The sequence below is a fragment of the Malus sylvestris genome, chromosome 10 (genome assembly GCF_916048215.2).
Source record: "Malus sylvestris chromosome 10, drMalSylv7.2, whole genome shotgun sequence".
Lineage (NCBI taxonomy): Eukaryota > Viridiplantae > Streptophyta > Magnoliopsida > Rosales > Rosaceae > Malus > Malus sylvestris.
Window position 1 is genome coordinate 20,347,462 of NC_062269.1, and position 14,587 is coordinate 20,362,048.

Here is a 14,587-nt window from a genome sequence, read left to right on the forward strand (position 1 = left end):
TGTTTTTTTTACATCCTTGCATTCAAATATGACTTCTAAAATGGTTATATAAAGTTGCAAACAAAACATATTTTTTTCAATACCAAAACAAAATGTAAATGTCCTTAACACCAAGCAAACGAAAAAAGAAACACAATTCTAATGTACATATACATTCATAATACAAATATACATCCACACTACAAATATATCTACTATGAAGAACCGGATCCTCTTTGTAAGGATCCCGGGGATCCGTGAATCGTGTCCGTTTATCGTACATTGAGCGGTAAAAAATCATTTTAAAATTTTTTATTTAAAATTGAACACAAACAGCACCTGATGAAAACTGACTGCACGATGTACGATGAACGGACACAATTCACGGATTCCCAAGATTCTCACAAAGAGGATTCGGATTGGCACTATGAAGTAAAAATGTTAGTACAAATACAATAATTTAAGCCCAAAAGGGGACTTACCAAGAGATTAAAAAAGGCCTAGGAAAAAGGGAAAGAAAAAAGTAGGATGTAACTTAACACCTTTTCTCTTCGCTGTGAGATCTTCCTCTCCGTTTGTGTGAGTTAAAGCGTTTTCATTAATTCCCTCATCTCTCTCCCGCCTACTTCACTTCCCACACATCCAATCTGCCTCACTTTAATTGATTAATACTCTTTCAAAAAACTACCCACAGCCACAGGATCGCTTGGATCCTGTTGGATTTATGGGGATCCTATTGCATTTATGGGGAGTTAAGGCAAAGCGCAACCCTTACCCACTTGAAATGAAGGCTCACTAGGAGGAATATACACCTACCAGCAGCTATAAATTTATGGAGGTTTATACGAATCAAAAAAAGGATCTATACCGAAAACATAAATTAAATCAAATACATCATGCACATGCTATATCTTGAAACTTGGCGGTTTTTGCATCAGTTTTTTTGTTTTTGGATTTGGGTGATATACGAGTTCAAGTGCTTTAGCCATCTGGAGAAAGGAAAAGGGATGACGAATTTGGAAGTGCCAATAAGACCATTCTCTACATCTCAACCAAACCAGAGATTTATGTAATGGCCTAGGTGGAGGTCGAAGATTTGGTGGTCTAACTAGAAGAATCTTTGGAACTATCCAACATGGAATAAGGTGTTAAACTAGTGAGGGAGACTCTGAATTTGAAACACCTAAACAAGTGGGGAATAAGGAACATTTTGAAGAAAGGCCTGGAAGGAGTATGAGGAGATCAACATCAATTGGGTCCAAGATAACAGGTTCATCATTATTGTGAATGATGAAGGTACGGCTGACCGGATTGTAGATCAAGTCTCATGGGCGGTCATAAACAAGTATTTTTTGGTCAAGAAGTGGTCGTTGGATCTTTCATTAGAGGAAATAAAGCTACACCTTGTTCCATTTTGGGTTTAAATGAGAGGTATCCCTCTGAACCTAAACATGGAGACAAGTGCTAGAAGGCTAGCTACGGAGGTATGAGAGATTTTGGAGGTGGAGAGTCTGGTGCACGCTAGAGGGTTCTTCAAAGCTAGGATTTTGGTAGACACCATAAATCCCATGGTTACTCGGTGCTGGTTATAGAGATATGGGGATGCATAGTCATTGATTGAGTTTCGCTATGAAAGACTCCAGGACTTTTGTTACAAATGTGGGTAGATTGGGCATGTCAATAATAAGTGTTAATTTACACAGAATTGAGGGGGTTCTGCTAACTATGGGGAGTAGACTAAGGCGAAGAAACCCAAGGAAATCGTGGAGGATAACCGTCCACCACTGATGGCTTTATTTGGGGAGTGCAAGCCGGTGCGATAAGGGACCACCGAAGGGTTAAACCCATGGAAATCACAACACAAGGGCGTGTAAAGGAGCGTGAGAGATGCAGGAGTGAGTTTAGAAAGCTTGACACATATGTTGGGGGAAGCGGGGTGACACTTTGCACTAGGATGTTTGAAGCTACAATTTTGTTTGTTGGCAGCAAAAGTAAGGATGAGCAGAATGGTGTGTTCCATGTCAATATTGATGGGCCTAGATCCTTTGGGTCGAGCTTTATTGATGTTAACCAGCTTAAGGCCACCTGGAGTTTCTTGGGCCACTTCCCAAGGCTCATAGAAGTGGAGTAATTATCCAAGAAATTGAGGAAAATACTAGCCTGGGTCGACCTGCGAGAACCTTGCGGCCCAACCGTGATGGATGAGATGCCCATGGGTTAAGGGGGCAATGCCATAGACTTTCAGCCCTTACAATCACAACGATCAACCTACATGGCAAAGACTCCACCTCAAACCAACCATAAATGAACCTCTTTGAAGACCTGGGTTTAAAGAAGAAATTTGGGGACAAGGTGGCTTTTGGCTCTTAATCACCATCTAAGAAAGTAAAGAAGCGGCAGAGTAGTTCTGAAACTAGATGAGGGAAGAAAAAAAACAGGTTTACTGAGATGTTGTTGAAATAACTCTGGTTTGCAAGGAAAAGGCTAATTTTGCTGAGGATGATCTGCATGAAGTCTCAGTAACTGAAGAGGGAGGAAAATATTTGGGATTACCTTGAGATTATCTCAAAAGTCGAAACTAAGGCGCTAATGGCGCAAATAGCGGGGGAGAAATCCCGGGATGGTGGTGGTTGGCCTGAAATAGCCGGAAAATTACCATGAGCTACCATTTTTGGAACTGTCGGGGTCTAGGGTTAAACACGAGGTTTCCATGGGCTCTTTAGGAAGCAAAAACCTCTGTGGTTTTTTTATTAGAAACAAGAATGAAAAACCACAGATTAATTGGTGTTAGAAAAAGAATTGGGTTTAATCTTGGATGTGAAGTCCTTCCTATTGGGGCAGCAGGTGGTCTATGTTTGTGGTGGAACGACCCAATTGAAGTCCAAGTATTGTTCTCTTAAAAAAATATTATTCATACAAGAATTAGGGATGGGTGCAACAACTCATGGGGCCATGCCACTTGGGTTTATGGCAACCTTTACAGAACGGAGAAACGAGGGTTCTGGAAAGGTTGGATGCTGAAGTGGGAGTCGAAAAAAAAGAGAAACACATGGCGGGGCTAGATGATAAAGACCTTTAAAGGTACATTGGGTAGAAAAGAATGATTATGGATTGAGGCCTTCACCCATAATGGGATTAGGCTTTTTAGCCAAAATGGTCCTTGAGGTTTGCATAACTCCTCACTTTGGTCCCTGAGATTTGAAATCAATAGAAGTGATCCCTGAGATTGTCTACCATCAATCATTTTAGTCGTTCCGTGAAAAATTATGTTAAATAAGGATCAAAATAACAGAAATACCCTCAATTTAAAACGATAGGCCAAAATGATTTGACAAAAAAAATTGAGGGTACTTTTATCATTTTATTCTTATTTAATTGAGATTTTTTATGGAATGACCAAAATGATTGATGATGGACAATCTCAGGGACTAAAATGAGGAGTTATGCAAATCTCATAGACTATTTTGGCTAAAAAACCGTGGGATTATCACTTCCATCTCAGTAATCCAATTCCTCCAAATTCTATGAATATGAATTTTTTTACTGGATCTCACCATATTTTTATTGCCAAAATGATGAGTAAACACTAGAATCCTTTTAAATGCATAGTGCTTCCCTTTCATTTCATCCCAACCCTAACCCAGTAAACACATCATTAGAAGAGCGAAAATATTATATACGGTATGTATTTTATTTATTAACTTGTAAACATTGTGGATTTCATTATATTTTTACCAAGTCACGCACCAATCAACAATTTACAGTTGTCAAATTGAATATCATATTAAGTATACCACATCACACCACCAAATTATTTATAGTCGACTCATGTCAGGTGGATCCTACCACATCATGCACACCTATCCATCATTCACAATCGTCATATATCCTTATCACACACCATCCAACTGTTCATAGTTGTCATGAATGTCATAAATACCACCAACCCACACATGAACTCTTGAGACTATTATATATGGTTTGAAGAGTTAAATAAAATCACTCAATATTTCTTCTAATTGTTACATTTCTTTCTCAAAATTTCTCTTTTTGTCACCCAAAAGAAAAACCATGGAAATCCATGATGGATCTAGTGGGCTTGTGGGGAACAACAAGAAGTACTCAATACTCTTTTTCTTGATGAAGGTATTGAGGGAGGTGTTGTTAGAAGACCGTAGCTTTCACAAGTTGTTGGTGATTGCAGTGCATGCAGTGTTTCTAGAGTTCGGTTTCGTCCAATTCGACTCATTTTCGGGTGCCCAAGTCGATCGCTTTCATCTCTCAGACGAGTGGCCAACGACACCTTTCACGTTGTCGTTTACCTACACTATGCCCGAAATTCTGAAAAATCGAAATAATTGTGTCTACGTTTTCGGGTCTTTAATTGGAATAGACGGCGTCCTAATAAGATTTCAGAAGGTGTGCAACTCTGTCTACGTTTTCGGGTCTTTAATTGGAAGCGGGTCGGGTTCTTACTGGGTACAATTGAACCCCGAGAGGTTTGGGCCCATGATCCGAATGCTGAACGACACAAAAGGACTTGTCGCTAAAGAAGAAGTTTTGGAACTGTGGAAAATTGTGAAGGACGAGATTGTGCTGCCGTTGGCGATCGATCTTTGTGCGAATGCTGGTTTACCAGCTCCGCCGAGCTTCATGCAGCTTCCGTCGGAGATTCAAATGAAGATTTTGAGGTTGTTGCCCGGTGTGGATATTGCCATGGTGGGTTGTGTGTGTAAGGAATTGAGGGATCTTGCTAACGATGACGAACTGTGGAAGCAGAAGGTTTTTGATGAGTTTACTGTTGAGTTTCTTCTTGATCAAACCTCAAGCATTATCAGTTTTGGATAATGGTGAAATGTTTTACAAATAAATTGTGAGAAATTATATGAAAATTTTGAATAAAAGGAATAAATTCGTATCAAAATTATGCCAAGTTCTGTGAATTCTGCTAAATCAAACACCGATTACAGTTGTGGATTGTTCAATAGATTATTGTGACACATTCCATGGGCTGTACCACGTCAGACACTAAATGACCAAATAAAAAAAAATGTGTTAGCCCAGCAACTGCGGGATGAAGGGGTACCAGCCCATCCTGACTTTTGAAAAAAAAAATTTAGTGCACTACTCATTGTTCTTTTCTTGTTGCTAGTAAAAGAAAATGGGGCACATCCCAAAGAAAAGTCAAAGAGTAAATTAGGCACATCCTACCAAAAAACTTTGATTGTTCCTAAAAATAATTTTCAAATAACATTACTTAAAAATTATTTTGGGTAAATTACATAGTAGCCCTCAGGTTTGAGGTCTATTACAACCCATATAACATTTTACTTTCATACCTCAAGTACTATTTTATTTCAAAATAATACATCCGTTACATTTTCCATCCATTGATCCGTTAAGTGCTAACGTGGCTGCCAAATGTGTGCCACGTGGCTGCCAAATGTATGCCACATGGCAAAAATAATAATTTTTAAATTTTTTTTTCTTGAAAAATCTGAATCTTCTTAAAAAAAACAAAGCAAAAGCTGAACCCCCTTCCCCTCCCCCACACCCACATACAAAAACCTAGAAACTTACACACCCCATTTCCTAGACGACCCACCTCGCAGAGGCCCTTCCCGTCGCCCCCTCCGCCCCCCTCTCATCTCCCTTATCTTCATCCTCTTCCCCGACCCCCCGTACCTGCAACCCAGAGAAAAAAAAACCCCAATCCCGTCTAAACTTCGATTCTTCTCGCTCCTTTGACCTCTCGCGCTTCGTTTCTCGATGCCTGGACCTCTCTCTGCTCCCTTCCCTCTCTTCCTTCGGCTTGTAGGACAGTTCACAGTGGTCGCGTGAGACATCCCGACCGTTGTTACTCGGCTCGTTTGACTGTTCGCGGCGTGATTTGTGGTCGCAGGGCTCGCAAGAGATCTCGCGCTTGGAATTGCGGTCCAATCGGTGGTGGTGGTGGTGGTAATCGAAGTCCTTTGACGATCGCTTTTCATCGGCATCATGACTGCGATGTTTGTCGTAGTCTCTGTCGTCCTCACTCCAGAGCTTCAAAGAATGGTGGTTGATGTCCCTAAGGTCAAACTCTTGGATTTCTATGTATGAATTGAGAAAATTGTTGTTTAATTTCAAGATTTGAATATGTTGGAATGTTGTGGGTGAGGTTACAGATGAGAGAATGGAGAAAGGGGGTGGGGGTGAAAAGGAGAAAGGGCTCGGGGAAGGTGGGGGTGGGGTGGGTTTTTAGATGGGAGGGGAGGTGAAGAGAGTGGAGGAGAGGGAGGTGGTTGGGAGGGAGAAGAAGGGTAGGGAGAGGTTGCGAGGGTTGTTCTGCATTTTCTAAGTTTTGGTTTTTTTTTTTTTTTTTTTTTAAGAAGATTTAGATTTTTCAAAAAAAAATAAAAAATTATTATTTTTGCCACGTGGCACACATTTGGCAGCCACATCAGCACTTAACGGATCAATTGATGGAAAATGTAACAGATGTATTATTTTGAAATAAAATAGTACTTGAGGTATGAAAGTGAAATGTTTTAAAGATATTTTATAGGGTTGTAATAGACTTCAAACCTGAAGGGTTACTATGTAATTTACCCAATTATTTTCTTTTAAATCTCAAATTTTCAAAAATCTGTTTGGTTGAGTTTTTAAAAATAAATTTTTTGGTTTGAATTCAAACTACCAGAAATTGGAGGAGAGAGACAATTGGGAAAGAGGAGAGAGGAAATAGTTGGCGAGGAGAGAGAAAGACATGGAGAGGGCAAGGAGGTGGGGAGAGAGCAAAAAATTACGGTGAGAATGTGAGGAGTGAGAAGAAAGAGAGGGTGATGGGACAGAGGAGAGAGAGAATACAGGGTGTGGCGTGGGAAGAGAGGAAATAGAGGGTTAGGAGAGAAAAAAGAAAGGGCTAAAGAGAGAGCAAAAAAAAAGATGTTCAGGAGAAAGCAGAAAGAAACTCTAAAACCTCACTTTTAGTGTTTTTAAGAACTAGCCTATATTTTTAAGTTAGTTTTGAATCCAATTTTTAAAAAAGTCATACCAAACAAGAATTCAACGCCTAAAACTCAAAAATTGTTTTTCAGTTTAAAAAGTTGAACTTAAGTAGGATACCAAATAAGCCCTTATATTTTACATCTTCAAGTTTTAGGGGATGTATTCAATTGAGATTTTGAGGGATTTTAATTCTTTTAATGAATCTAGGAGTATTTAATTAAGATTTTAAGTATTCTTTGAAATTCAATATGTATTCAATCGGGATTTTAAGATAGTTTATTAAAATCTTTAGAAATCCAAGTGTATTCAATTAGAATTTTAAAGAAGTTTATAACATTACAAGTGTATTCAATTAGAATTAGAATTAGAATTTAAAGAATTTGGAAAAGTTGAGGAATTAGAGGGAATTGGAGAGATTTTGTAGTTTATTTTAAGTATCCACAAATCTCACATCTCCCTATGAGATTTCGAAGGAATTGAATCAAAATTTTACATAGAATCTCTACAAATCAGTTAAACTCCATAAAAATCAATGGATTTATAAATCCATTAAAATAATGACTCTGGATTGAGGCTTTCACCCATAGTGGGATTACACCTCCATCTCAGTACTCTAATTCCTCCAAATTATGGAATTGAATTCCTATTTTTTACTGGATCCCACCTTGTTTTTTATTCTCAAAATGATGAGTAAACACTGGAATCCTTTTAAATGGGGAGTGATTCCCTTTCATTTCATCCCAACCCGGATTGGTAAACACACCATTACAAAAGCGGAAATATTATACACGTATGTATTTTATTAATGTGTGAACATGGTGGATTTCATTCTATTTCTACAAAGCGACGAACCAATCAGCAACTTACAGTCGTCAAATTGCATAACATGTTAAGTAATACCACATCACACCAACAAATTGTTTACATTTGTCTCATGTCAAGTGGATCCTACCGCGTCCGACACACCTATCAATCTTTCTCAGTCGTCATATATCATTATCACACACCAACCAATTGTTCACAGTTGTCACGAATGTCATAAATTCGACCAGCCCGCACATGAACTCTTGAGACTATATATATGGTTTGAAGATTAAATAAAATCACTCAATATTTTTTCTAATTGTTCCATTTCTTTCTTGTCCTTTTTTTTTTTTTTTTTATCACCCAAAGAAAAATTATGGATATCCATGGTGGATCTGGTGGGCTTGTGGGGGGAATAAGAAGGACTACTCAATACTCTTTTTCTTGAGGAAGGTATTGAGGGAGGTGCTGTTAGAAGACAGTAGCTTTCACAAGTTATTGGTGATTGCAGTGCATGCAGTGTTTCTAGAGTTCGGTTTCATCCAATTCGATTCATTTTCGGGTGCCCAAGTCAATCGCTTTCATCTCTTAGACAAGTGGCCAACGACACCTTTCACGTTGTCGTTTACCTACACTATGCCCGAAATTCTGAAAAATCGGAGTAACTGTGCCTACGTTTTCGGGTCTTTAATTGGAATAGATGGCATCCTAATAAGATTTCAGAAGGTGCGTAACTGTGTCTACGTTTTCGGGTCTGTAATTGGAAGCGGGTCGGGTTCTTACTGGGTAATTTTGAACCCCGAGAGGTTTGGGCCCATGATCCGAATGTTGAACGACACAAAAGGACTTGTCGCTAAAGGAGAAGTTTTGGAACTGTGGAAATCTGTGAAGGATGAGATTGTGCTGCCGTTGGCGATCGATCTTTGTGCGAACGCTTGTGTGCCAGCTCCGCCGAGCTTCATGTAGCTTCCGTAGGAGCTTCAAATGAAGATTTTGAGGTTGTTGCCCGGTGTGGATATTGCCATGGTGGGTTGTGTGTGTAAGGAATTGAGGGATCTTGCTAACGATGAAGAACTGTGGAAGCAGAAGGTTTTTGATGAGTTTACTGCTGAGTTTCTTCTTGATCAAACCTAAAGCAATATCAGTTTTCAATAATGCATGGTGAAGTTTTTTACAAATAAATTGTGAGAAATTATATGAAAATTTTGAATAAAATGAATAAATTCTCATCAAAATTTTGCTTAGTTCTATGAACTCTGCTAAAGCAAACACCGATTACAGTCGTAGATTGTCCAATAGATTATTGTGACACATGCCATGGGCTGTACCATGTCACACACTAATTGAAATAGGAAAAAAATGTTGGATATATGTCAACAATTCGTAATAAAATAAATATGTTAATAATAAATACGAATAAATATATTCCAGAGACTCAACAAGATGAAATATTAATTAAGCAAAGTAATAAAAGATCGAGGCTTGCGTACCGCAATGTCCTTGAAACAGAAATTTCGCTCATACTCAGTGCTTGTAGTTCTACGGACGTCTGCTTCACCAGGATTCAACGATCTAAGTCAGAAATTCCAGCACCGGAAAATTGACTTCTGGCGAATATTAATGTGGTTCTCTCAGAAAGGATGTTTACGATTGCAGGAGAAGATTTATGATTTTTTCTATGTTCTAAATGTCATGCAGCTGGATGTATATATAATGTGATTATACCTGTTCGCAACAGGTATGAGGAAGGGATGCATCTGTTGGGAGACATCTGCTGAGAAGGGTGTTTTTGTTTCTGCGTTCTCACACTTCAGACTTCATCTGAAAAGATGAGTCTGTTGGTAAAAATAATTAATTAATTTAAATTCGAAATTAAAAATAATTAATTAATTTCAAAAATAATTAATTAATTTAATTATTAGAATATATATTAATTATCAATTAATTAGTACCCCAAAAAGCCCAACCCCAAGGGTGAGCCCAATTTTAGTCTCCAAGCCTATTACTCCAATCACTTTCTATAAAAAACAAAGCCTTATAAAGTGATAAAATCTTTTGGGAATGGCCAATGTGGGACAAAGAAATTTCTACTCAAACTACTCAAATTTCCAACAAAAAAAAAAGTTACCTAAGCAGCAGTAGATATTTTTCTGTGTGATTGCAACACAGGGTAATACACTATATGACACTATACAAATGATAGAATATGTGTGTTAAAAATTTAATGACTTAAAATATAAATTTCCCACCACTTATATAAAAACACGTGGTGTACCACTTGTATTCCGATCACAATGAAAACTTTCTCCAATAGGGATGTGATATTCACATATCTCTTTTTACTTCTCACACATCATTATAATTTTTTGCCGTCAAATCAGATTAATTAAAAAATATCAAGAAATAAAAATCAACAAGAGGTGTGTGGATAGCATAAAGAAAAAAGACAAAAATGAAAGTGTGAGAGAATAGGAGGAAATGAGATGATAATAAGAGGGAAAAAATCGTTCACTGGCACATCCCAAAGAAAAGTCAAATTATATCTGTCATACCCCAATTGGCTCCATTTTAACTACAAACATATCATATTTCCATCACATCCCACATAAAGATTAACATTTTATCTATATCAAAATTTAAACTTAAAATTTAAATTTGAAGGGTTATATGGCATTTTGACATCTTTTAAAGTTTTGCTTTCCATCTGATATGCCAAATTTTAAACATAAAATAAAAATTCATATTTACATTGGAAAAGAAAGAAAATGAATAAAAAGGTATTAAAATATTTAAATATTGCATTGGCAATTAAAGAAACAAAAGGCAATATTTTAATGGAAAACTAACCAAAACCCCCCAAAAACTTTCATTTTAATCATAAGGACAAATTTTTTTAATAATACCCCAAATGGGCATGGAAAAGAAGACAAGGAAAAGGTGATCTCAGAGATATCAAATGCAAAAACAAAAATTGGGCTCTAGGAGATAGCTATATAGTAAGCTCACATGTATTTATCAAGACAAGCAAGTTCACATGCAAAACAGAAAAAGGACAAATAAGTCAGACCATGTTTCAGAAACAGTGATGATAATTTCAGCAATAGTAGAAGATGACAAGTTCTAAAGAGATGTCCATACCATACATCTGTAAAGATTTTTATTTTAGAGCACTTTCACTCAGTCTATATAAGAGGAGTTCCATTCATTGTAAAGACACACCTCACAACCTTTCAATACCTCTCAACATCCCAACACCTGAACACCCTACTCTCACCGTATACTCACACCATCTTCATACTCTCAAGCACCTGTAGTCTTCATAGCATCATTGTAAACACTTCCTTGTAAACACTTTCTTTGTAAACATTTCATATATCAATGAAAGTTCAAGTGTACATATTTAAGCAATCTCCAAGTCTTAAGTAAGCTTTCTTTTCTTTCTTTAGTGCATTTGTTTAATTAGACTTCTAGTCCAAAACAGGGAAACACTATTGTAGTTATATTATTAACCTGCTAAACTGACGATCATACTTTGTTCGAGCACTCTGTTATAGTTGAATGCTTGCCATACAAATAACTGGACATTAACCAGGGTACCTCTGAGTTCAACTATTAAGGCCTTATACTTGTACTGAGAGTGGCCGTCATGTTGAAACATGTCGAGTTTCATGTGTAGTTGTTATAATGGTCATCCGACTATTTAATCGGGCCTTCTTCACGAATCTGGTATCAGAGCCAAGTTTAACATTTTAATAGTATAATTATAATAGTAAAGTACCTTGAAGACGGAAGTCATTAACACAACTGATATCACACTTGTTTATTTTGTATGAACAACATATATTATTGTCCTTGTAAACCTTGTCAGGCATAACCACCATGTAGTTATTGTCCCAGACATCCAATTATAAATAACATAAAGAGAAGATTAGCATATATATCCAAAAGAATTAGCAGTACTTTGAAGAAGCAGAAGTTTTATCTTAGTTATCTTGAACTTCCTTCATTTATTCGTAAATATAATAACTCAGAAGTGCAGCATAAAATTTTAGAAGCAAAAAGAGCAACATATCAAGTTTTGAAGACCCTAAGAGAAGAAAGAGAGTTTCTAAGAAACCAATTAGCTATAACTCTATAGAAAGGTAGACTGTAGTTTATGATAGATTATCTTAATTTATAAATTAGTGAACCTCAAAAAAGAAAAATAACCTTAGACCAAAATAGTTTGGTTTGTTATTTTCCATTGAGAAAGCATAATCATATTTTGCTTAGTGAAGAAAATCCACAAACCAATAGTATTGTAGATCTTATTATTAGTCAAGTAGAAAATATAAAATTAGAAAATAATAAGCATAATCATTTGTTAAACCAATTAGAAGATAATAATAAAAATATTCAAAAGTTTCCTAGCAAAAGAGAGATAAAAAAGCTTGTTGACCTCATAGATAATAAGCTGAAGCAAGTAGAATTTAGATCACTAGAAATAGTTGAGCAGTTAAAATTAGAAGTTCAAAAAATTCAATTAGTGCAAAAAGAGTTGAGTGAACAAATAGATAAGTTGCATAATAAAATAGATAAATTATTAGTTTAATGACCGATTCTAGAATTAGTAGAAAATATATCCAAACTTTGAAAGAAATTAGTAAGTTAGATAAAGAACTAGTAGGTTTAACAGATTTTTCAACACAAGTATCTAGTAGTAATATTCCCATTAGGCAAAATAATTTAATTATTCAATTAGTTTTAAGTTTGGCTGAAAACTTAGATCAAGTTAAAGAACAAATAGCAGAAATAAACCAAGTTTTACATAACTCATCTTCATTACTTCCACCATCTTTGCTAGATAAATTAGAAAATTTAACTTTAAGACCTAAGCTAAATCCTTTTGATAATAGAAAATGGAACTCTTTAGGAAAAAGGGAAAAGAAGTACTTTGAGTTGAAGATATTTATCCTAATAAAGAAGAAGCACAAGAATTTATTAGAAGAGGTTTTGAGAGAACACAAAAAAATAAATATAATTTGTATCAATTAGGTTTATTTGAAAATAAAAGCAGAATTGTAAGTAGTATCAGTCAACATGAAGCTAGTTGTATTGATAAACAAGTACTTAATTTAATTAGTAAGGAAGCAGTTATGCATTTGAGAAAATCACATTTCAGTCAGATTCATATAAGAACAATATTATTTGGAATAGCATGATTAACCAAAGCATAAGTAGACACAAAAGCATTAGTATACATATATGATGATAGATGAGATAATCACCAACAAGTAGCAATAGCAACAACTGAAATAGATTTAAGTTCAAACTTAGCAGTCATAGGATGTATTCCAAATTATATTATGACAATTAATGAATTTAGTAAATATATTAAAGTGAGCATAAGAACAAAAAATTACAATATGAAAGGAGAGTATAAAAATTTGTGTATTAGCTTAATGTATATTGGAAAAGTGTCTGATAAATATAATTATAAGTTTAATTTAGAATTTCAAAATTTAGTTCAAACATTTGGTAGTAAACATGTAAATATGATAGAAGTAAAACCCGTAGATAATAGCTTTTTAAAAGGAACACAATGGACATTACCTAATTTACAAGTAGCAAGAAATAGACAACCAGATAAAGTACAAATATATGAAACTAGTACAAGTCAAGCAACAATTAGGTTTAGTAATTACAGCTAGAAAAAATAGAAGAGGTTGAAAGTGAGATTGAAAATGAGAGTATACATATGGCTTTTGATACTTTAGATATTAATCTAGTTGAGAAATTTTTTATTCATATTGTAGATAAACTTATAGAAAATATTGTTCATTTAGATGAAGAAGAATACTTAGAAAAATATAGGACATGATTTAGAACTACATAGAATTTCAAATGAAATGATGAAAAAAATTAATTTTAGAAATAGGAGTAGAACATATTTTAAGATCAAAAGACTATAATAATTTATTAGAATTGAAAGAATAATGTAATCCAGCAGAAGAAAGTAGTACATCAGGAGTAGAAAATCCAGGACACACAAGTAGAACTGATCAACAATTTTTGAGACCAACAAATGAACAAAATAAAGAAAAAGCAAAAGTATATTACATAAAAGAAAGTATGATAAAACCACCTAGAAAAAATAGGATTCCATATTTGAGAGGGTTAGAACAAAATTAATATAGCTAGTAATATATTAAATTTAGATAATATGTAGATCCACAAGATTGGAAAAGAACGATTGAAAGATAGGAAAAATGTTGCGTACATGCAACATTAATGTTAGATTTTAGTAAGTCACAAAATATGTTAGATTACTTTGAGCATACTTTAGATGGTTTAATTTTTTATTATTTTCAGTCATGGAAAGTCCAAAATCCAGAACAACATCAAGCAGCTAAAACACTTTTAATATTGATGGTTTTATTACTTTAATTAAACAAGAATTTTTAGATCACAGTAGATTAGATGGCAAAAGCGAACAAGAACAAATAAAAGCAATTAGAAATTTAGAACAATTACAGATTTGTGATTTACAATATATAACTGAGTATATTGCATATTTCTTTACATATTTAGGAAGAACATGTAGAATTGGTGATATTAATGTATTAGAAACTTATATGACAAAAATAAAAGGACCAATAGGAGAAAAAATTTGCAATGAATGGCAAAAGCATCCAAAGAAAAATGATATTGCAATAGGACCTAGAATTCAACATGTATATGATATACTTAGACAAGAGTGTAGTCAAATAAAAGTTAAGAGACAAATTAGGAAGCAATTTTACATAAGTTGTAAAATATATAGACTTACCACAACAAT

General features: G+C 35.1%; 1 protein-coding gene and 1 pseudogene across 1 annotated transcript; both read left to right on the forward strand.

The window, feature by feature from the left end:
* The first annotated feature begins 3,973 nt into the window (after window positions 1–3,973).
* LOC126586775 (putative F-box protein At1g23770) lies at window positions 3,974–4,903 on the forward strand. The gene has a single exon (XM_050251719.1). It carries the CDS (start codon window positions 4,051–4,053, stop codon window positions 4,825–4,827), a length of 777 nt encoding a protein of 258 aa, XP_050107676.1. The 5' UTR covers window positions 3,974–4,050; the 3' UTR covers window positions 4,828–4,903.
* A 3,198-nt stretch (window positions 4,904–8,101) lies between these two features.
* On the forward strand, window positions 8,102–8,925 carry LOC126584307 (putative F-box protein At1g23770; annotated as a pseudogene).
* Window positions 8,926–14,587: the final 5,662 nt, after the last annotated feature.